This window comes from Lepidochelys kempii, chromosome 2, assembly GCF_965140265.1.
Source record: "Lepidochelys kempii isolate rLepKem1 chromosome 2, rLepKem1.hap2, whole genome shotgun sequence".
Taxonomy (NCBI): Eukaryota; Metazoa; Chordata; order Testudines; family Cheloniidae; genus Lepidochelys; species Lepidochelys kempii.
In genome coordinates this window covers 76687764-76709597 of record NC_133257.1, presented here as the reverse complement: position 1 = coordinate 76709597, position 21834 = coordinate 76687764, and the positions used below count along the sequence as shown (strand labels likewise).

Genomic DNA, 21834 nt, shown 5'->3' with positions numbered 1-21834 from the left:
TACATCAAAGAGGTTACCAAATAGTATTTCAGCAAAGAACAGGTACTTGTAGAAACTACATATTTAATCTAGAAAATCATTATCTCTTAAAATTTTCCAATTCTTATTTCAGTGTAGACTTAATATGAACCCAAGAAAGTCCGTATCCAGATCATTCTAAATTTTCTCTCTCTCTCTCTCTCACACACACACACACACACACACACACACAACGCAGACCTATGGGCGCTTTACCATCAGGAAAACTTAATGTTGATATAGAAGGACTCATAAATTGTTAATAATTCCATAATAATTCTTCAGTTCCCATTTCTGCCTTCTGTTACAGAGTCCTGTACTCCAGCCATGTGCACTGCCTCTCCTGTCTCACAGATAATCCAGCAGATTTTGTGCCATGTCCGCCTGCCACAGGTAAAAGGGGACGAGATGAAGAGATGCCCTCTATGCCCAGATGTTAGTTATTAAGGAAAAAAGTCATCTTCCTCCCCACAAAGTGAAGTAAAATAACATCTTACCCCACACACAGCAAGGTTCAAATTCACAACATCCATAGCTTAATCAGAAGCCAGGTTTTCTCCGCTTTACACTGCGGACTGCTCCACCACAGGCATTTAGATGGAGAGGCAAGGATCACATTGGACCAACCATATAGAAGCAGCAGATGCGTAGTTATGGCCGGTTCAATGTGCATGGATGGGGAGCAATATAGCTGTTACCCTGGTGCATCAGGGAAGACAGGAGCTTTTCCTTTGGAAGTTACCTGTCAGTGAGAAATCCTAACAGTCAGACCACTATTTTTTGCATCTGGAAACATAATTAAGGGTGAGGAAAAGCAGAAGTTTGGAGAACAAACTGTGGTAGGAAAAGCAGACAGGTATGAAACACAACAAAGGAATGGAAAGAAAAGGGTTCAAACAGGAAGCGAACTCTGCACTGCCCTGTGAGAGAAAAAGTTTAGTTTTCACTCTTTCAGAAGAAAAAAAGTAACAAGATGTAAGATAAAGAAGAGAAAAAGAGGGAGAAAAGAATAAATGGAAAAATTGTTAAGATGACATCAAGGTAAAATAAAACTGATTTTTATAATACTTCCTATAATTTATTGCACTATGATGTTAATTGATAGAATAGGACTGGAGTAAAATTGCTGTTACTGAGCAGGCAACAATACTAATATGATGTATGAGCATGGAACTATATTAACTGGGCTGATATTTTTAAAAAACCCTATGACAGTTGCAGGATTTTCTCCTGGCTTGCCTATCAAGCCCAGTACAGCATCTGGGTTTCTTTTTAATAATAATGAAACAACAACAAAAAGGCTGACCTTCTAATTCTTGATGCAAGAGTTCTCTGTTATCAGAATACTGACACCACACCTTTGGTTACAAGATTTCCTATGCAGAGGTCTCCATTACATAGATCAGTGATTCTCAACCTTTTCCCATGCCAGTACCTCCCTCCCATCCAGCTGGGATCTAGTCAGAACCCTGCATATGGGAAGAGTGGTGGAGGGAGAAGAAATCACAACTCCCAAGTTGAAGAACCCTTAGTGTAGATCCCAAGAACTTCTCATGAGCATCTACCTAAGTGCTACACACACGCACAGGCATCAACTATGTTACATAAGCCTTTTTCTTTCCTTCTTGTATTTGAATACTGAATAATGCTGTATTAATTTATAACACATAAAACTGGAATGATTTACTGTATATAGACATAATAAACTTTAGTCCTCTCCAGTGCTTACGTCAATTTCATAGGCATATGTATGGCATTTGTATTGTACAATATTTATTTTGTTACAGTCTTATAAAAAGTTATCACTTAAACTGTTCCTCAGTCCTGTTACATTACTTCACTTTTGTTTTTATTTTGGGACGCAAACAGGCTTGGTCTAGACAGATATCACTAATTTGAAACAGTTGCAGGGGAAAAAAAAAAAGGTAAGGCACCTGTTTAGCCCACTATTAAACACAGAATTTTTTTTAAACAGAAGACTATTACTGTAGATAGCAATTTTCTGAATCCAGTATTGATATCAAAACAGCATGCTACACTTAATTTTCAGCATCATGAACTGGCAAAGTATTTTTTAAAAATTCCCGTTCAGCTTATGTGGGAACATTTTACATTTAACAAGCTTGTAGTTGTATATCCTCACCCTATAAAATCATAGCTGTGCATTTCACTGACTGCATTTTAATTTTTCCATTGATCAGTTAAATAATGCCAATACATTTGTACTGTGCTGCACAGAGCTACGAGTCCCACTATAACAATGTATTCAATCTTACGTATGTTTAGCTTTACCCTTGCAATGCAATACTGCCCTGTAATCTCACATCATGGTGTTAAGTAATCAGGTGCCCAGTTATACACATCCAGGTTAATCAAGAGAGTCTATATGAAAACAATGTACTGTTTTGAAAGATGCATTCATTTTGTCATTACATGAGTTAAATCATATTTCACGTTTATATAGCACCCCTTCAAACATCATGCTTCACGTGTATAGGAACTATGGGTAAAACCCTAGTCCTCTGCTGCAGCAGTGCAAGAGGGATGAAGGAGCCCCAGCTAGGGATTCCTCTGGGGTAGAGGACTCATTGGCGGCGTAAAGCCAGCATAATCAGCTTGCTCCCACATCCGTGTAGGAGGTATAGTTAGCTCCTATGTGCTCCAGCTCCAAGAGGTTATGTAACAACCCTAGTTGGTGTTCCAGGTGGCGCAAATTAGATCAGCCTTGAGGCTGCTGTGACCGGTGTTGGGCATTGACCAGGCTTGCACGGTAACCTACTGAAACTACAGGTGAGAATTTGTGTGGATAGATTCAGACATCATCCTATTTAACACAGTTTCAGTTTGTGTGTTTGTGTGTGGCCACAGGAAACCCTTTCCCACTCCCATGTGGATCACTGATCCTCTCACAGACTCAAGATGTACACAAGAAAAGCAAGTGGGTCTTCTGTTGTTTTGCTTTATATACAATGCTATTTAACTGCAGTAGTCTGCCATCTGATTAGAGACAAGTAACTCCATCACAGTACCCTACACACTGTCTGGAAATGAGGCTTTCTGGAGACCGAGTGGAGCAGCTGGTGCCTAGCAGGGAGTAAAATCCAGACTACTTTTGCGGGGTGAAACAAAAGACACTTTGTCTAAAATCTGGCGACAGCCCTTGAGTTAGATGGATGGATTATTGGGGGTGCTCCGCTGCTGGGCTGTAGGATCAAAAGGCGCCTTGAAGAACACACCGTTTTAATACTACAAAAAAATTATACTAAAAATCACTGCCTACGAATAGAAGACTAAAGACTCATCTGTCTTAAAGTCACTTTTCCCCACATAACGCAGTTGCTCATTTGCCATGTATATAAAGATTGTACCAGTTAATCATTTAGATGGGGACAAATATTTATTCAGGGGCTACCTTAACGTTGAATGTTATTTCCTCCATGACGTAAACTCGTTCAGGAAATGCTTTAGCCACCTCCTCCACACTGTTAAAATACTGCACTGGCTCCTTAATATCTCGGTCTTGTTCCAGCAGCTTAAACTGCCCTGAAAACAGATGATAAACAGAAGAGCGGTAAGATATTTACATTGGACAGCTGTCACTGTGGCAACTGCTTGCTCACTCCTTCACTATGATGCTTGGTCAGTTTCATCCGATTATTAATAGTTAAGCAACAACAGAAGAGATTGCAAAAGTGTCTTCATAAGCTTTCAAATGAAAAGTTACCAAGTTTCACTAACCCAGAATTACAAGAATGTGTGGGAAGTGAAGTCAAATTAAAAAGGAATCTTATCAGATGCTCTCTCTAGAACTGGCAAGTAACTACTAGTGCTTCTACATGTGTACACTTATACCTTACAGCTTCTGTGTAGAAAGCTCTTAGAATACTTTGATTTATAGAAAACACAAAAAACCCTTGTGCCACAAAGAAACCAAAAATAGTGCTGAAATTTTTAAAGTATCATTAGACTGCAGTGAAGAAGTTAAACTAAAACCAATCTCCTTACACCATATTTTGGTAACAGTAGTGTACTGGTTGAATGCTTTCCACATGACAGTTTACAATCAGAAACAATGTTTCAAATAATTTGTTAGAGCTAGCTCCATTTAATCCATTATTAAAAATGTGTACCTTTAAACACACACACACACACACACGACTATTTAAAACTCTGTGGAAGATAAAGTATTCCCCTTCTAAAGTAAATAAATTATGAAATGTTGGAAATAAGTGTTCCCTACTAACTTTACCTTGCACCACAAGACAGACATTTTAATTTGATTATTTTCTAAATGTCACAGAAGACAAATCTCTGCCTAGACCCTAATACTGTGGCCACATTCACGATTTTGGAAGGAACGTTTATACAATTCTGAATAGTCACCTCATTTACCGCATTTCTTTTTATGCGATATGAATGCACAATTTGAAAGTAAACTTTTGCTAAAAGAGCAGTAGCTAAAACTGGGACAGACACTACAAACATTCTCCGTATATTAGTGAGATTAATTTAATCAGTGGAGTGATTCTCCCCCACTTTTGAAAAATATTGATATTAGTATCCTACAGGATATTCCCCATCAAAAACACAGTGAAACCTGTCTCAAGCAATGACTCCAGACAGAAAAATTGGTTGTTTAATTTATTTAGATTTTAAATAGCTAAAAAGGTGCCTGTCCAAGGCTACAGGCAACCTAACACACCATTAACAAATACAATTCGATCTCTGAAGCACCAAAATTATCAATTAAACAAGAACTCAGCCAGCCAACCACCTAAAAAACTGTCTCCTGCCCCTTCATCTAGGAAAATACCCTCTGCCCTCTCCAAAAACCTTATTGGACAGATGTCTTTTGGGGCATGCCAGAAGGTCCCCAAATTTTGACTGCTTTGAACCAAGCAGGGCAGGGGAAGCAAATCTCACCGTCCAAGAGCCCTGACAGCAGCCCCCTCTCTTTTATAACCAGGAGGATCCTCTCCAAGTGTCCCATCTGACTACAACCCCCTGCTGACAAATGGAGGACTAATCTTCTAATAAGGGTAGAACAGCAGTGTTTAAGGCTACTTTGAGTGGACTCATAAGGTAGGAGTTTGCCCTTCTTGTACAGATTTCATGGTAGTTTTAAGGTATGATAGGCAGGACTAGTAGCATTGCCTCTTAAAGTTCCCTGACATTTCCCACCACAATAATACCCTGTTTTCAGTTGTTTATAAAGCTTTGCCAAACTAACTATTTGGGCTGAACTTTTCCATGATGGTTGCTTGGAAAATTTCAACGAAAACAACCCAGCTGTTTCCAAGAATGAGTCAAGGGACAAATAAGTTATTTTGCCCGTGCTAAAAAATTCTGGCAACCTTTTATTTGAGAAACTCTAGCCCTCCCCCGCCCTATTATTTTGAAGCAAGGCCAAGTTATAAGCCTTTGAAGAGTCACAGTTTGCACATGATCAGTAGAGACTTGCTAGAGCTTAACAGAGACTCTCCTCACTGAGCATGCTCCAGCCCAGGGCTGAGCTAGATTTTACCTACAACTGCAGCTTTAAGCTGCTGTGGGCCAGGCCAGGTCTGGATCCAGGCACTGGAACTAAAAGTTGGGAGACTCTCACTCCTGTGCTCTCAATGCCTCCCTTACCTGAGCAACCTTAATTCAGCCCTTTACACATATCCACTACAATACAGTCTTTAATTACATGATTATGTACTCTTCATGCATACTAGGTATTAGGGCTGTCAAGGGATTTAAAAAATTAATCCCAATTAAATCACGCTGTTACTAATAGAATACAATTTATTTAAATTTGTTTTGATGTTTTCTACATTTTCAAATATAGTGATTTCAATTACCACATACACTACAAAGTGTACAGTGCTCATTTTATATTTATTATAAATATTTGCACTGTAAAAAAAATCAAAAGAAATAGTATTTTTCAATTCACCTAATACAAAGTACTGTAGTGCAATCTCTGTTGTAAAAGTGTAACTTACAAATGTAGAATTATGTACAAAAAATAACTTAAAAAACCCAACAGTGTAAAACTTTAGAGCCTACAAGTCTACTCAGTCTTACTTCTTGTTCAGCCAATCGCTTAGACAAACAAGCTTATTTACATTTGTAGGAGATAATGCTGCCCACTTCTTGTTTACAATGTCACCTGAAAGGGAGAACAGGCGTTTGCATGGCACTGTTGTAGCTGGTTGCAAGATATTTACGTGCCAGATGCGCTAAAGAGTCATATGTTCCTTCATGCTTAAACCACCATTCTAGAGGACATGCATCCATGCTGATAATGAGTTCCTCTCGATAACGATCCAAAGCAGTGCGAACCAACGCATGTTCATTTTCATCATCTGAGTCAGATGCCATCAGCAGAAGGTTGATTTTCTTTTTTGGTAGTTCGGGTTCTGTAGTTTTGACATTGGAGTGTTTCTCTTTTAAGACTTCTGAAAACATGTTCCACACCTCATCCCTCTCAGATTTTGGAAGGCACTTCCGATTCTTAAACCTTGGGTCCAGTGCTGTAGCTATTTTTATATCTCACATTGGTACCTTCTTTGCATTATGTCAAATCTGCAGTGAAAGTGTTCTTAAAATGAACAACATGTGCTTGGTCATCATCGGAGACTGCTAATAACATGCAATATATAGCAGAATGTGGGTAAAACAGAGCAATTCTCCCCCCAAGGAGTTCATTAATTTAATTAATGAGTGTCATCAGCATGGAAGCATGTCCTTAGGAACGGTAGCTGAAGCAGGAAGGGGCATACGAACATTTAGCATATCTGGCATGTAAATACCTTGCAATGCCGGCTACAGAAGTGCCACGCGAACACCTGTCCTCACTTTCAGGTGACACTGTAAATAAGAAGCAGGCAGCATGATCTCCCATAAATGTAAACAAACTTGTTTCTCTTAGTGATTGGCTGAACAAGAAGTAGGACTAAGTGGACTTGCAGGCTCTAAATTTTTACATTGTTTTGTTTTTGAGTACAGTTATGTAGCAAAAAAAATTTACACTTGTAATTTGCGCTTTCACGATAAAGAGATTGCACTACGGTACTTTTATGAGGTGAACTGAAAAATACTATCTATTTTGTAATAAAAAATAATATAAAGTGAGCACTGTTCCCTTTGTATTCTGTGTTGTAATTGAAATCAATATTTTTGAAAATGTAGAAAAACATCCAAAAATATTTAATAAATTTTCAACTGGTATTCTATTGTTTAACAGTGCAATTAAAACAGCAATTAATTTTTTAATTGCAATTAATTTTGAGTTAATTGCATGAATTAACCGACAGCCCTACTAGGCATACTTGTCCTGCCTCAATGCAGGGGACTGGACTAGATGACTTCTTGAGCTCCCTTCCAGTGCTACATTTCTATGATTCTGTTTTTTCCACAGGACCATTGCCTTTTCAGTATATAGAATGAATCAGCTCTGGGAATCAATCAGTGTTTTATAGTGAAGGAGACTTTTCTGTAGGACCCCTGGTTCATTTGTTGCAGAAGTTGGAAGGTGTGTAGTGAATGAGGTCTCAGAGTTAGAGAGAAAGAGTGAGTAAGTGAGGTAATATCTTTTATTGGACCAACTTTTCAGAATTAAGGCACTTGAATGCTGCTCTAGAGAACTGGATTCTATCCCTGCCTCTGGCACAAAGTTCTTATGTGACGCTGAACAAGTCACTTGAACATGCAAGTAACCTGTACAAAGTTTGGTTTCTCCTTTTCTGCATGCCCCACTTGAGACTGAGGGTCTGATTTGCAGAAATGCTGAGCACTTATGGCTGCAACTGAAGTCAGTGGGAACTGTGCTTTGAACATATCAAGTGCTGTATAATGCTACATACTCTGAAAAAAAAAAAAATCAGGTCCTACCTGTCCCAAATAGGGTGCCCAAAATAAATAGCTGCTTTTGATCTTAATCGCTCTGTTCCTCAGCTTCCTATTGTAAAATGGGAACAATAATACCCACCTCATCTCACAGGCTGGTTGTGAAGATAAATTAATGTTTATGAAGCACTTGGATAATATAGTGATGAGAACCATAGAAAAGCCCATGAGGAAATTAATAATTCTGTCTTTGGAGCAGAGTTTGAACTGCATACAGTAAAGCCTGAGGCCACATGCTGAACAAGGAGAAAAAACAAAATATGGAATAGCTGCTCATTAAGCGAGCATTGTACACTGTGCATTGAATGAGGCAGTGGCCTGTGGGGAAAAAAGTAGTGTATACTCATGTAACTAAAAGACTATCATAACCCATATGCACAAGGGGGCAGAATTAAGGTTGTCCCGGCAACTTGACTTTGCAACTTTAATGATGTTCTTTTAACACACACACACGAAAAAAACATATATACACACACACTCGGGGCATTTTGGAACAAATGTATTTGTAAGTTACTTATCTCTTAAGTGAAGACAAGACTTAGTTTTAAAACAAAAACAAACAAACAAAATGCATGCAGAGTGTAGCAAAACACTACTACTTTTGAGAGAAGGTAAATTTAACCAGAAAACGTTACAAAATTAACAGAAGGTTGAACCGCAATCACAACATGACTTATCTTCATTCTATTTAGGTATTTGATAACGAAGTATTGTCAGGAATCAAAAATAACATATGCTTTCAGAGGAGTGCACCTGCAACTCTCATATCATGGGATGTTTTAATATTAGCACAAATCAATTGGTAAAAATCTATTAAAGGGTTTTTCTTGTTAATCAATGGAATGAAACCAATACAAGTTTCACCCAGAGCATGGTCTCTGATGCAGGAAAAGAAAGATAGTGTATTAAAGCAGTATTGCACTTTTAATATGCCCTCTAAATAGGTGGAGAAATTAGATTATTTACATGCAAAGGTGCTTGTAATGAAAATGGCAAATGCAACACAGATCAAAAAGATGAGCATAGAAACATGAAATAACAAGGAAAAAACAAAAACAAAAGAACCCCTAGAGCAGCAGTCCTTCCTTTAGAAAGTGTCAAATTGGCTAGTATTGGGATAATCTGTAGACCTCTGGCTACAAAGTTAAAGCAATAATTGACATAGAAGATCAGCATTTTCCTCTAAAAGTTATGGGATCCACTTTCCTGTAAAAAAAAAAAAAAAAAGGTCCAGTCCAGTCCCCCTTAAACAGTTCCAAACAAAACCCAGAACAGAAGAACAAGGGTGCAATGAGACTATTGATTTTGTTTCTTACTGTAATAATTCTTTTCATTTATTATAATTACTGTTTTACCATACTTTACTTTTAAAAATCCCTGTTCAAATACAAAAATTGATTAAAAACATACCAATTCCCAGAGACAATGTAAGAGTTAATACAAACACAAAAGCAGATGTGAAATCAATTTGTTAAATCAGTACAGAAATTCTGCAACAGACCATTCTGTGTAAAGGGGTTTTGTGCCACCATACAGCAGGGGTGGAGGTTGCAGAAACATCTGTTCAGATGTGTTACTTGTCAAATCCTTCTCTAAAGAAAAAGTTGTATTGTCTTTCAGAAGCTTTGATTATTTAGTAAAATCTCAAAGTGAGTTATTCCATCTGCAGGACCCAGTGCTGTTCAGGAATTAATAGACAATACATTGGGATAGCAAGATTGAGAAGCAGAGGTTTACATTTCACACTATGCTGAGTGTTGACAACGTACTCAGCATTTTGCAGAACCACAGTCATGGCCTACAATGTTCAGAATCTTTATCTATTTGACAAAATTCCACCATTTTGGGAAAGACTGTTGATTTTGCCAACATTCCCCATAAGAATTCTACTTCCTTGGACTCTGGGAACACTTTTGCTTTTCTTTTTGAGCAGAATGACTTTAGCTAGAATTGAGCAGAGATTTTAAAAGACATAGTCAAAGGAGTAAGAAAGATGTGAATGGCCAAAATAATGAATTTCAAATTCAGGTGGCTTGGGAAAGAGAGGAGGAGGTAGAGAAGGAGGGACAGCTTATTAGCAGTGCAATGGAATGCAATATTTCAGTTTGAAAGGCCACCTCAGCACTTCTGCTTCTCTTATGGATGGGGGTATCGTATATGCTTCTGTTGACATGTGCACGTAACTCCCATTAGCGTTGCATGTGCACACAAGGACAAGAGAGTAACCCCATCATTTGACATGGAGATAGATTTGTCTCACCAGGGAAGTCTCAGCTTATTTGATCAATCTTCACTCTGTCAGTTAGTTCATAGAGTGGAGTTATCTTACACCACAGAAATGGCAGAGAGTTGAGGGGGGGAAATTGGAAGCCAGAAAAATATGGTATTAAAATAACCTGGATATAAATCTTAACCCATACTAACATGCAGGTAATTTTTCTTCCTTTTGTAGAATTATGTATGTGGCACTCAAGTATTGTATTTCATTCAATGAAGTATTGGGGTGATAATTTTTGCAATTACATACACCCAAAGCATCATTTTTAGGGGAAACCCCCCCCAACAATCAAATACTGATGCAGCTATAATTTGAATAGTTCCAGCAGCATGCCAGGTACTTTAAGAATAAGTATAATGTTATGATATCTGCCCCCAAAAACTTACCATCTAGACAATCAGCCTGCAAAGGAAGGGTTTGGGGGACATGCAGCAGTAGTGACAATAAACAGGAAACTACATGTCTTGCGCTCGTTTGCTTCCCTTCTTTCAGTTTGCTGAAATTTAGAGTTTATTTTTTTCAGTCATTTATTCATTGGTTTAAAGTTTTTTGCAGAAAGATTAGAGGGCACTAACAGTTACAGTCATTTTGAAACAAGAGACTTCTTGGAATCTGTCTTTAGAAGGAGAGAGTGAAGATATGGTAGACACAGTAAAGGAAGGAATTCCAGGTGCACTTATGGGGCACATCTATTTTTTATATGGACTGTACAAACACTATTAAATCCTCAACAGCTCTGCGAACTAGTAAAATATTGCATTGTTATATACAGTATTTGTATTCATCACATTTTTAAAGAAAGGGATACCCATCCCCTCAACACACATGCAATTTTGGGAACAAAATGAAAATTAACTGGGAAAAAGGCATGTTTAAGTAAACATAAAATTGTAATTAGAATCTGTGATGTGCACCTGAGCTGAATTTACGGTACCATAAAACACAGAACAGGGCAAGGCACAATAGCACATTCAATAACCTAGTAATTGATTGTGTAGTACCCTGCGCACAGTGGAAGGGAACAGACCTGTGGAAAGGAACAGGAATAGTTTTACTTCTTGGAAGGATTTTTGAAGTTTTGGGGGGCTTCAAACACCACAATTTATTTCTGCTTTATATCACTGTGATAGGAGTCCTGCTTTGCTGTCATCCATTCAGCCAAGAAAAAGACTGAGCCACACACCATCATTCAGTTGGAGATGGTCACAGGACTTCACCTTTACATTGTACTGTTCAAGAGATCAGGAAAGGGAATCAAAACAGGGTCTTCCACAAGGCAATACAATCAAAGGCTACCTGCATTGTTCTGGATTTTTACTTACACTCTATAATCATGCACTGGCAAAGAAAAGGGGGCTATACAGTCTGCTACATCTTTTCTATCTCCAATTTCTATGATTCTAAAGGTGTAGATACCAGCACCATAACACCAATCAGTACAAGTGTGCCAATGGCACTTTAATCACATTTCACCGAGATTTAACCCAAGACGCTGAATTTGTAGGTGACTTAAAATAGACATATGAGTATGCAGAGGACTTAAAATGGCAAACCAAAACATCCTCTGTTTTATAGGTGAGAGTCACAACTACTAGGTTACCACAATAAATAAATTATATGATTTACAGAAATCATGTGACTAACTGCAGTATATGGCAAGGGCATTAACTACGAGTATGTCTATGTTTAAAACATTGCTGCACGGTTATCACACTGCAGTGTAGACACCTACTACAGCAATGGGGTTTGTGTGTGGGGGGAAAAGGGGGTCTCCTGTCACTGTAGGTAATCCACCTCCCCTAAGGGCAGAAGCTAAGCTGATGGAAGAATTCTTCCATTGACCTAGTTCTGTCTACACTGGTGGTTAGGTAGGCTTAACTATGTCTCTCAGAGGGTGTGGATTTTTCACATCCCTGAGACACGCAACTATGCTGATGCAACTTTTGAGTGTACAACAATCCTAAGTTTAACCCATCTTCCTAGATATTATCAACCTCATTCATAATTAACAACACCATTTTAGGTGTCTTGTGTGTTGCTTAAAAGGTATTAAGAGCATTACATGAGCAGCTTTCAATTTCCTAAATATCAGTTCACATGTCGTAACAATGGGCAGCCATTAAGTGAATCTGTTGTAATGTCTGACTTTCTTGATTAGCCATAGCCTGTATCAAACTGTTGAGCAGCAAGCTTACAAATACATACCCACATTAATAGTGGAACCTACAGGATGATAGTAAAATCCACCACACTGTAGTATCATATAGGGAGAGGGACATGTTAAAGAAAATGCAAGAGAAGTCCTCTAGAAGCTCACACCAAACAAGATTTGAAATCAGGTAACAGCAAAGATAAAGAAGCTACACATAGGTGGCTCATGCACCAGGCTTTTTTCCTATGGAGAAGGGGCACGAAAGAGAGACTGCTGGAGGCCTGCTCAGTCTCTGTCAGTGTTAAAGAGGGGAGAGATCACCAGTAGCTTGTGGTCACCAGATCCACTCCACTGGTAACAGGGATCCTGGGGAGCCTCCCTGCAGTCTGTGTCCTGCCACTAGGAGGAAGGGGGGATTTTTGAGGCGGCATTGCCAATTTGTTCCTCATTTGGCTCCAGCTACTACCAAAATATACTGGACAGCACATGAAAGGTTGGGATGAAAGTGGCAGGGAGGCAAAGGGAAAGACGACAATGCTTTTAAAATTTCAGTATTTCTGCAATGAACCTAGATACTATTTCTGTTTGCATACTAGCTCCCTGATTCAAAGCTTAAAACCCACCAAAATATGAGTCCTTGGAGTGGGAAGAATGCAGCTGCTTATAAATGTAGTTCCAATTAGAGAAGTGACTTGGTAAAGTGATGGAACTAAGTGTAAATAAACTGCTTAATTTACGGACAATAGCAAGTTATAACTACTATCTGCCCCAGAGAGCTGACAGCTCTAGAACATTTATAAACAACAGACATTATGCCTTGTGCATCTAGGCTGCCAGCAACAGCAAGTTGAGAATCCAAAACCCTTCCTGCTGGTGCTGTTTTATAGAGACCAAAAAAAATAAAAAGGATTGATTTCTAGGCACTGGGTTGAGCCTGCAGTGCCAGCACTTAGACAAAATCTAATCTAGACTAGAAAAACTGAGCAAATTTGATTGAAGTTATATCAAATGAAGAACAAAGACCAAAAAGATGTTTTTACATGGGTGCTTTCCAAACCATAACCAAGTTTTGAGATTATTTTCAGCATTTGCTCTCCAATAGCTGATTTTCTGCTGCAAATTTCTGTGTGGGATATTAAATTAAAATAGCTCAACAGCAACAAAAGTAGCGCACACGCTATTGAATCAGCTGTAATCTGCCTCTAGATGTATTCTTAACTATTCACCTTGTGACCAACTGTAAGCGGTCTACAACAGTTTCAGGGGACATCTGCAAAAAAACAAAAAGGGCTGGGGGGGGGTGTCTAAAGCCAGGTGAAAATTTAATTCAGTCACAAGAAAAAATTAGTTTTGATAATCTCAACCTAATTCCTGGTGGACATTTGTCAATCACACAAAACCACCACAGTTTCAGGCAGACTGACTCCAACACCCAGGATTAGAATAGCAGACCTATTATAGGTTAGGGTATAGGTGCACTGGCAATTTTTTCAAAATTTTATCATAATTCCCTACATAACGCCTTGCTTAAATCAGGTATATTATGTCCTCACCTTCATGTGCTCCATATATATTTGGCCTAAAGAAAATAGTCACTATTTTGATGTTCCTGGTACACCTATTTATTTAAATTCCCTACTTAAATTAGAATAAAATTTCATTTCCGACCAAAATTTGTGACTACTCACGCATGTGAAAAAAATTGATGGTGATCTATCTAGTTCCTTCTGGACAGATGTCCATAACAAATATGGTACCACTGGTTAGGGTTGCCAACTTTCTACTCACACAAAACCGAACACCCTTCCCCAGCCACTCCTCTAAGACCCTGCCCCCTCTCCGAGCCCAGGCCTCTGCTCACTCCATCCCCCCTCCTTCCGTCACTCGCTCTCCCCACCCTCATTCATTTTCCCAGGGCTGGCTCGGGGGGTTGGGGTGCAGGTGTGTGTGTGTGAGGGCTTCGGCTCGGGGTGAGGGCTCTGGGGTGGGACCAGAAATGAGGAGCTGAGGGTTCAGGAGGGGGCTCTGTGCTGAGGCAGTGAGTTGGGATATGGGAGGGGATAAAGGCTCCATCTGGAGGTGCGGGCTCTGATGTGGGGTCAGGGATGAGGAGTTTGAGGTGCAGGAAGGGGCTCCAGGCTCGGGGGTGGAGCCAAGGGGTTGGGAGTATAGGAGTGGGCTCCAGGCTGGGGCAGGGGGTTGAGATGTGGGAGGAAGTATGGGCTTTGGGCTGGCAGTGCAGGTTCCAGGGTGGGGCCAGAAATGAGGGCTTCTGGGTGCGGGAGGGGGCTCTGGATAGGGTGACCAGATAGCAAGTGTGAAAAACCAGGACGGGGGGGAGGGGAGGGAATAGGTGCCTATATAAGAGAAAGCCCCAAATATCGGGACTGTCCCTATAAAATCGGGACATCTGGTCACCCTAGCTCTGGGGTGGGGCTGGGACAGAGTGGTTCGGAGGGCAGGAGTGGGAATCAGGACTGGGGTAGAGGGTCAGGAGTACAGTCTGCGGGCAGGGCTTACCTCAAGCAGCTCTTGGAAGCAGCGGCATATCCCCTCTTCGGCTCCCATGCAGAGGAGTGGCCAGGCGGCTCTGCGCGCTGCTCCATCCACAGGCACCACCTCTGCAGCTCCCATTGGCCATGGTTCCTGGCCAATGGGAGCTGCAAAGTCGGTGCTTTGGGCGGAGGCAGCGTGCGGAGCCCCCGGCTGCTCCTACACATAGAGCCATGGAAAGCAGGGAGCCTGCCTTAGCCCAACTGACTGGACTTTTATCGGCCTGGTCAGCAGTGCTGACCAGAGCTGCCAGGATCCCTTTTCAACCTGGCAATACTACCACTGGTTCATAACTGAAGCTGCAAATTATGCCAAAGGACTGAATGGGCACAGATTTCCATTATCACTCACCTCTAGAAGTTGTCTTTCCACAATCGATTATTAGAGGGTCATCACAGGAAAGCCTGGACTGCCACTCCCCTCTCCTCCCCCTGTACCACCACCACCACTAATGCAACTGTGGAGTTCTAGTGCTGTCAAGGTGGCATGTTCCCTGGGCACTAAAGTCAAAACTTTATTTTTTGCTAGGAGCAGAATATTTCAAAATGTGCCAAATGTAGATTTACTATTTACAGAGAGTCTATATTCACTGAAGAAGGGGAATGGAAGCTTTGTAGTGGTAAACAGTTTTGACAGGACATTATCAGATTGTCTGATGAAGCCCTATTTAAAATTTCTACAAATTGTAAAAGTTTCTACAAATTGTAAAAGTAAAATTGTAAAAGTGGTTGTAAAAGTGAATCAGACTTAGCACCTACTTACCAGTTGCACTGAATAAGCTAAGTTAGGAAGCTTCTTCTGATATACACTAAGCAGCATTAAAGGCCAAATTCTTGTCCCGATGATGTCAATGGCAAAACTCCTCTTGACTTAAAGAAAATGTTGCTTTTAGATTGAAGACCTGAATTTAGAACGCAGATTATTCACTCTACGGGCCAACTCATTATCCTAATGAAGTCAATGGGAGCTTTGCAGTTCATTAACTACAGTATTTAGTTGAGTTAAGCCTGCTCTAACTTCTAGCACTTTGTTTGGTTGACTAAAAAACAATGAACAGCTCCAATACTAGGGAAGAGAGGTGGTATATAGAGTAAATGGAAAAGAGGAGATTTTTGTGCAAATTAAAGACTTCAGTGCTTCTGAAAATAAAAATGATTTGTGGGTTTACACCAGAGACAGTTAAACAGCACGTATTCAGATGTAGTAACCATTTAAAAATACAGATTCAGTGCAACAAGACTGGCCTTTCCATTCAGGCTTAGACACATTGTTTAGCTCTTGATAAGTCTTTTTAGTCAAAACTCAGACGAGCCCAGCAAATGCTAAGATAAATGATTTATTTCTCTTCAGAGCATAACAGCTTTTACTCTAAAAGAGGTTTCAAGGCTCATGCTTCCCAATGGTTGGCACATTAGTACCATGCTAGAAATAGCAAGCTCGACTTTTCTTTTGGGCACAAGATTCCTTCCCCCCCCATACCCCTTTTCTTTTTATTCTTTTGCTGAGACGGCTTTGCTGGTCCCACATAGTGCCTCCTTTTCAATAGCACAACTTTTGCTTCATTCATTGCAACCTTGCTTGTTGAGCATTCTTTTGTGCCTTTCAGGTTTTGACCCTGTTCCATGTTAAACAGGCTGTGGTGCAAGTGTAGGATGGTGTGTATAGTAAAATATTCCATTTGACAAGGACAGTGCTGTTTCCGGCAGAAACTTTTGATAGGCTAAACAAAACTAAAGAAAAAGTGCATTCAGACAGCAGCAATTTTGAAAATGTCCATAGATCAATTTCATATAAAAAGTGCTTTTGTTTCATGTGCACGAACAGGTTTTTTAATTAACCGAATGGGAGGAACTTTAAAAACCAGAAAATGACTGAATCAGCAGCCATAGTCCTTGGTAGTGCTTTATGCGAGATGGATAACATAACAATGGACAACACAACAAGAACTGCCATACTGGATCAGACCATGGTCAGTGTTGTCCAGTATCGTGTCTCTGAAAATGGCCTGTACCAGAGCTTCAGGGGGAGTGTACAGAACAGGGCAATTATGGAGTGATGAGTGATCTACCAGTCTTCTACTCACAGCTTCTGGTAATCAGAGGTTTAGGACTGCCCCAAACATGGGGTTGTATAACAGACCATCATGGCTTATATCCACTGATGGGCCTATCCTCTATTAATTTATCCAGTTTTTTACCCCAGTTATAATTTTGGCCATCACAACATCCCATGGCAATGAGTTCTAAATTAGCTATGCATTGTGTGAAAAAGTATTTCCTTTCAGTTGTATTAGACCTGCTGCCTATTCATTTCATCAGGTGACCCCTGGTTTTTGCATTGTGTGAAATAACACTTCTCTATTCACCTTTTCCATACTATTCATGACTTTATAGACCTCTATCATATCCCGTCCTTAGTCTACTCTTTCCTAAGCTGAACAGCCTTTCAGCATTTAAGTCTCTCCTTGTATGGAAGCCGTTAATATCGATTGCCCTTCTCTGAACCTTTTTTAAATGAGGTGACTAGAACTGGGCAAGCTGTGGGAGCACCATGGATTTATATAGTGGCGCTATGATATTTTGTCTTATTGTCTATCCTGCCATACCATTAGCCTTTTTGACAGCGGCTGCACATTGCGGCTGGGCTGTAAGTCTGCTCAGCATTGGAGAGCAATTATAATTGCCTTTCTTGGAGGGCAATTACAGCTGAAAGTATGGTCCAGTATGGTTAGAGACTTAGCTTGGTACCTGGGAGACTGAGGTTTGATTCCCTGCTCCACCACAGATTTCCTGATTGACCGTGGGGGCAAGTCACTTTGTCTCTCTGTGCCTCTGGTCTTCAAACTGTGAATTGGGGAGATTAGTACCTCTCAGGGGCATTATGAGGATAAATTGATTAAAAGTCTGACGTGCTCAGGTGCTACAGTAATGGGGCCATGTAAGTTCCAAAAGACAGAGTTACGTACTGATTTGTAGGTTACCCTGGCCAGAATTCAGTCTTATCTGTGGTATCATTGGAGGCCCTTATGCATTGACCTCCTGTGATCTATCCATAAGGGTTGCCTCATCTCTTCCATTTGCAGGCTGTCCCCCACACCATATCCTGGTGCCTGCTACAAGCTTCTCTGCTTGACTCTCAACTTCTTACCTTGCTTTGTCCCAAATCTCACGATACCTTTTGCAGCTAGATCCCTATAAGTGAGCTCACTTCCAGTTGACATTTCAACTCACTAATTTTCTTGGAAAGGGGTCAGAAAAATATTAAATTTACATCTCAGCAGATCTGTGTTAAAATCAAGTCTGACGTTTTCTACGAACAATACAATGAGACAGGAAAGTCTGCAATATAGTAAGAGGAAAGGCAATCACCGTAACTTGTCCACTTGATGCAAGTTATTCATTTTGTTCACTTTACATAGGAGGATAAACTAAAACCCTGACTTTCAGGGCTCACTAGATGAAATTCAATAGCCTGTGTCAACAGACGGTCCAAGTGGATCACACTGATCCCTTCTGGTCTTATCTATGAAAGCTTGTCTTTCCTATTAATTTTTTGTGTGAGCCAATTCCCCATGGTAGGGTTGTTTCTCTCTGCAAAGCAATTTAGGAGAGAATATAAAAAGCTACCCAGCAAAGGACTGATTGAATCACTAAGGCCTAGTCTACACTGTGTGCGGGGGGAAGAGAGAGAGATCAATCTAAGATATGCAACTGCAGCTATGAGAATAGCATAGCCGAAGCCGACGTATCTTAGATCAACTTAGAATCACTTATTTCGCATCCTTGTGGCACGGGATCGACGGCCGCTCCTCCCCCGTCGACTCTGCTTCCGCCTCTCGCCGTGGTGGAGTTCCGGAGTCAACGGCAGAGCAATTGGGGATCGATTTATTGCGTCAACACTAGACATGATAAACTGATCCCCAACAGATGTATCACTACCCACCGATCCGGCGCGTAGTGTAGACATGGCCTAAGAATCTCTCTTGTGACCCTCTCTAGAAGCAGTACTTCCAAAGCTATACAGCCATGGATTACCCAAATTCACAGACTCAGAAATTAAAGGTAGAGATTAACCTTCCTCCCTCTATTATTCAAAAATGGATTTGGGTTTGGTGTTTTTATTGAAAGGGGAAAAAAATTAAGACAAGTTTTCCTTTCTTCCGTACAGTGGAGGTGAGCATATCAATGAACAGGTTAAAATATGATCCTTTAAAGACAGAGGAATACAGCAGAGTAATAAGGGAATATGTTAAACTGAACATAAATCCTTGATATTAGAAGTTTTATATTAATTAACAGACGTATTGTGCTCTTTATGCCTTATTGCAAGATTACAGCATGGAGCACCAAAGAGCTCTACCCAGGAAGGCCAGATTTTTCAGTTAGTGTCTCGTAAGTAAACAAACCATATGTATACATCAAGTAAAATTACCTATTTTATTTTTTGATGCACAAGACTGGTCTGAAAAACAGTGCCATTTTTTGTCTGAACTATGGTTTTATTCCTTTTTAGTTATCTAGGAATTGAAAGTGTTTCTACAAATCAGAAAGGGGAAACGGTCAAGTGACTTGATTCTAGTTTATCTCCTTGCTACTGTGAAATCTGTCCCTACAGTGTATTTTAATATTTTGCCTTGTCTAGTTTTAAGTATCTTAAATGAATGAGGTTCTATCATTTCTCTCCAGAGACCATTCCACAATCTAATAGATGTTGTAGTCCAGAATATTTTTCCTGATAGTTAGCCTAAGTCTTCTTTTCTTCATTTTATTTCATTACTCAGTTATAGCCCCTGTGCCCTATTAAGTAATTCCTTTATCATTTTGATGCTTTTGACTGTAAATTCTTGGAGAGTAGTACAAATGTGCTCACAGTCTGCAGTGTAGAGAGGCTGGAAATCAGGAGCAAGATACCTGTGACAATAGCTTTGTTAAAGAAACTCACGCTTCAGCCTCATGACCAGCCATCAGTTGATCAATTCAAAAAAACGGAAGTCCATTTTTGGTAACTACCTATCATGAGTTTTTGTATGGCATACCCAGATTAGTTCAGTTGTACCAAAGTTTTTTCCAATGGAAAATCATATTGGTAAGAATCTTATTTTCAAGATACCACTTTGTTCTAACATTAAAAAAATATTCAACCAGTATCATTAGTGTCTTCATGCTAGATGAACATATGTGTACACCCCTTCTGTATTTTATGTTGTGTTGCCAGAACATCTGCATGTGTTACCAAAAAACTAGAGCACCAAAACAACTTAAAATGCTTCTTGATTTACTGTATGGGATTGGCCAGCTACACCGTGACACACTACATATTAACCTTGCCTGCGCTAATAGTTCTGCACGCAATAACTATGGAACAACTATTCTGATGTTCATTGGCAGTGTGCATCAGCATATTATACGGATAGACTGAACATGGCTGGGGAGTACTGAAACCCCAGGGATAGAAATGCAGTGTAAAGCAACAATGAATTCATGCAAGTCTTGCTGTTAAATTAGGAGAGAAAAAAAATCAGTCCCGCTTTGGTTAAAGAAAATTTACCTCAGTACAAGTGAGACAGTTTACCAAAGACCTGTAGCCACATCCTCTTAATGATTTCCAAGTAATGTTTGCTCATTACGGTAATTAAAATAATAACCTAACCCTTGCAGGGTCAACAGTTTTATAAAAATTAAACTGCTTTATTTAAGCTTCATTCATCATCAACAGTAAAAAGTCATTCTTAAACCAGAATAGATTCTCTCATCACCAGGCTGTTTACAAGATAATACAAGAAACTCCTCCCCGGACTTTCAGACAATCTACTGATTTGTAATACCCAGCAAAGCTGAGAGTAGCCAGGAGCATGTATGTGTCATTCTTAGGATTCATCTGCTCTTCATGGGCTCATTGCCTCCTGTGCCGGGGTCACCTCTTTGTCCAAGGGAGTGGGAGGGCTAAGCCAGTGTCTGTTTGTTTGTTCTCTACCCTGCACCTCTCCTTATCTTGTGAGTCTGAGTTACTGCCCTGGGAGCTACTGGAGTTCAAAAAGTAGTTCTATAAAAGGGCTTCTGAACCCCTCAGGAGGCATCCCTGCTCCCAAGTCTGACCTGTCCTGTACTTCAGACAGAAAGGGCTGGTAACATTATGTTAAACTGGTGCTGTTGCTTGGTTCACTTCTTAGAGGGGTCAGCACAGCTGACCTTGCTAAAGGCAACCCCTGTGCACTTGGGGCTGAAGGCCCACAGGCTGTTCACGATGCATGCGTGCTACATATCAAAATGTGCCACAGAGCTTCTTTAGGGCTTAGCCTAACGCTCCATGGCAGTTGATTTGCAATCACAGGTGTGACTGCAGCTCAGGTAAACTTATCCATGCTAGCTTTAATTTAGCTACCACAGCTAAGAACAGCACGGACGTTGCGGTGGCACAGGCATCAACACGAGCCCTGAAAGCCCGCCTAGGACCCCAGGTATGTACTCACATTACTAGCTTGGGCTGAAGCCCAAGCCGCAGCACCTTCACTGCTATTTCTAGTCACACTACTAGATTAAAGCTAGCACTTTTGTCTACACGAGCTGAAATCACAACTTTGATTGCAGCGTGGACATAGAATCAGGCCTTTAAGACTTTCTTCTCTCCTCTAGCAGCAATCTGCTAGGGACAGTGTTCTCGGTCATCATCCTTGACATAAAGGGTTTACAAACATCAATGCCCTAACAGCCCCCAACAAGGAATATTTCCTGTCAGCTGCAAGAGGAAATCAAGGGGCTATGCAAAGGTGTTTTATAGCTTTTCTTTACACTGCTCTGTGCATATGAGGCCCCCTGTACTGGGTGTCAGAGCATCCCAAGGACTACTCTAACTTACCCTGGCACCTCGGGGACACAAAGAACTGAAAATATTGCCCAGAATCTGTGTGGAATAAAGGCGTCCCACCCATGCCCCCTTTTCA

The 21834-nt window shown here is 40.4% G+C and overlaps 1 protein-coding gene across 4 annotated transcripts in view; it reads right to left on the bottom strand.

Moving 5' to 3' along the window:
* The window catches only part of GAREM1 (GRB2 associated regulator of MAPK1 subtype 1), a 123923-nt gene that overhangs the window by 28601 nt on the left and 73488 nt on the right, over positions 1 to 21834 (bottom strand). For 3 of the 4 annotated variants that reach the window (XM_073331292.1, XM_073331294.1, XM_073331293.1), the window contains one exon: positions 3431 to 3561. The exons of the other annotated variant lie outside the window; for it this stretch is intronic. In XM_073331292.1, coding sequence (XP_073187393.1) covers positions 3431 to 3561 — 131 coding nt within the window. The remainder of the gene's footprint in view (positions 1 to 3430; positions 3562 to 21834) is intronic. 4 annotated transcript variants of the gene reach the window in all.